Below are 3,017 nucleotides of genomic sequence, written 5' to 3' on the forward strand. Positions count from 1 at the left end.
TTTATGTTAAAATATAAATACATATAAAAAATAAATTAAACTACACATATATTTATACATAAATATATTAGTGACTAATTTTAGTAGCTAATTTTAGTATACAAATAATATTTTTATTTAAATATTTCACGTGAATACCTATTATGAATATAAGAAAAGAAAATTCAGTAACTCCTGTTACATTATCAATAGTATGGAAAGTGAAAGTAATGCACATGGGAAAAATAAAAAGAGAAAATAAAATTACAAGTTTTTAACATATGAACAATCTTTTGAAAAATCCATTATTATCTAATATTAAAAAGCTTGATCGAAACCTGACAAAAACCCAAATAATAAAAAAAGAAGGCACCTATTTAATGAAGATATTAAAAATATTTTTTTTATGAAGAATCTTATGTTAAAAGTGTATTTTATTTGTTAGGCCACATTTTAAAAAAAGATAACACTTTTATAGTATATCAAATTAAACTCTACAATTCATCATTTAATGATAAAAAAAAATGCATCTTTACACGAAGACAATTGTAAAATTTTTATGATAGTATTCGCCCAAAAAAGAATGTCTATCACTTTTCAATAAAATTGTCATCACGTGTCCCCTGCCTCTTTTCAATATATAGTTCAATAGTGTTCGTCTTAAGTTTAGTGTTTGTTTTAAGTTTAGTGTCATTTGAATATAACATTATAAACGATTAACAATTAAGGACGGTTCTTAAAAAATAGAATCTGTATATATTCTATGATCTATACATATCTTGAATCATTTCCAAGTTGCAGCACCGTCATGATTTTTTTGATAATACAAAAAGATGAGTCACTCATTTCGGAATTTACTTTATCATCAATGAAGCTTCACAATTGCTCTATACATAACATATATATACAAAGTCCAATGAAGAAATGGTAGAATAATAAAAAAATAAAAATAAAATTCAAAAACTTTGAATCAAACATCTATCTACCATAGTCCATAGCCTCTGCAATAATCACTTAATTAATACAAGTTAATTTAACTTTGCATAACTACCATTAAGTTTTGCATGCTTAGGCGAGTAGTCCTTGGAAGAAGAATAAGAAGTTGGATTATTAAGGTTCCTCCGCCAAAACTCATTGACATAAGATCTCAAGAACAGCATAAGAATTGCAACATTCAAAAGAGAATTGAAAAGCCAAGCTCCAATCCCATTGCACCCTCCTCTCAGATAATGCAACAGAAGCACTCCAAAATGGCACACCAAATTGCAGCATAGAAGCACCATCTGGCAATCCACCGTGAACCAGAAGTTCCTCACCGGCAACCCTATTTCAACCCACAACCGGTACCCGTACACCGCTGTGTTAACCGCCGTGGAAAACAGGATCGCCAGAACCTGAAAGGACTGTGTGAATTCTAGCCACAGGAATGACATCACCAGAAGAATCGAGTGATTGAACAGCCTGAAGAACGAGAGCTTCCGGTGCCGGAGAACGATGAAGAATGTTCGCAGCATGTGGAGGAACCGAGAGAGGTAGAAGGCATAGGACCAGAAGAAGACGCGGCCGGAGGGGCGGATCCCAAGGGGGAAGCACAAGAACCACTCGAACGGAGTGGTTCTTGTGCGTCTCCACAACCACCGCGTGTCCCTCAGTTCCGCTTTCGCGGAGAGGAGCATGCCGGTGAATATGGTAAGGGAAGTGAGGGACATGGCAAGGTTGTGTATGGCCGGGATGGGGCCTAGTGGGACCGGACGTCGCCGGCCCAAGAATCTGAGAATAAGGTGGAGAGTGACAGCGGCGGTGACATAGAAAGAGATGGCGGAGATAAGAAAGAACCAGGTGGAGCCCCACGAGAGTGCCGGGCTCCACCTGAAGGATACAATGGAGGGATGGTCTTGTAACCAGAATTTGAGGGTCTCCATAATGGGAAATCCCATCACATAAGTTGATATAGTTTAAGAAACTTAATTAGTTTTATGTCAGTTTCTTGAAACTTTCGTGGTCCTTGTTTTCTAGTTTGGCAACTTGGAATGGGAAAACTTTGAGGTGCTAATTAATATATATATTAAGAAACTGAAGGGTTTTGAATTTGAATATACAAATCAAGTTCTGTTTGTGTGCCATGACTTGAGATTATGCTCTTATTAATTAATATACGGTAGCCTTGACTACTGACTAGATGGCCTTTAATTTCTCATCATCGTCTAGAAGCTTAGGATGTTATGATGATCAAGATGAATAAGCCTATCAGAAACCACAAATCCCGTTCAAAATTCAAGCCGTTTGCGTTATGGGGATATTTGTTTTCATCGTCCAATTGATGAGGAGAATGAGATGAAATTTAAGGCCATTCTTGAAGACTTGAACTTTAAAATTCAACCCCAAGTCCAACGTTGACCTACGTTTTACCTAGAAACATTGCTGAGAAGTTTCTCACTTTGGCCTTTGCCCTCAATTAATCTCTCTCTCTAATAATTTGGTGGGCAATTTTGCAAATGCATAATAAATGATCTCTGTTTTCATTCTGGCACGGCATGTGTAAATGAATTAAAAACAAAAAATAAAAGAGGAAACAAAGTACCATGGAAGGATAATTAGGAACCAACACGAGGAGGACTAACAATAAAATAAGTAAATAACCAATTAACGTGATGGTTACGTACGCTTTGTTGGGGGATTAGGTTTATGTAAATCTTATTCTTTTTCTGTTTTGTTGATTTTTATTTTTATTTTCAAGAAGAAGAGTTGATTTATGAAAGTCTTTTATTTTTCTTATAAGCAATTTAGACAAATCTGCTTGAGTATATATAAAGTTTAATTTCGATCGATTGATAAAGAATAGTGTTATATATTCAAGCTTTTTTATAAATTAAACTAAGTTCAACCAAGTTAAATAATAAAATTTGAAATAATACTATGCATAACTAATTTTTGTTATATTAGACCAATTTGATTAAATTTGATAAATAAAAAGAGTCAGTATAAAATGTCTTTTTTTAAAAATATTTTTTAGTAATTAAAATTTAACTTAATTAAAC

The 3,017-nt window shown here is 33.8% G+C and overlaps 1 protein-coding gene across 1 annotated transcript; it reads right to left on the bottom strand.

Moving 5' to 3' along the window:
- LOC107608239 (elongation of fatty acids protein 3-like) lies at positions 814-2,100 on the bottom strand. Its single transcript, XM_016310089.2, has one exon. It carries the CDS (start codon positions 1,914-1,916, stop codon positions 1,008-1,010), a length of 909 nt encoding a protein of 302 aa, XP_016165575.1. The 5' UTR covers positions 1,917-2,100; the 3' UTR covers positions 814-1,007.

This window comes from Arachis ipaensis, chromosome B07, assembly GCF_000816755.2.
Source record: "Arachis ipaensis cultivar K30076 chromosome B07, Araip1.1, whole genome shotgun sequence".
In the NCBI taxonomy this organism is placed as follows: Eukaryota; Viridiplantae; Streptophyta; class Magnoliopsida; order Fabales; family Fabaceae; genus Arachis; species Arachis ipaensis.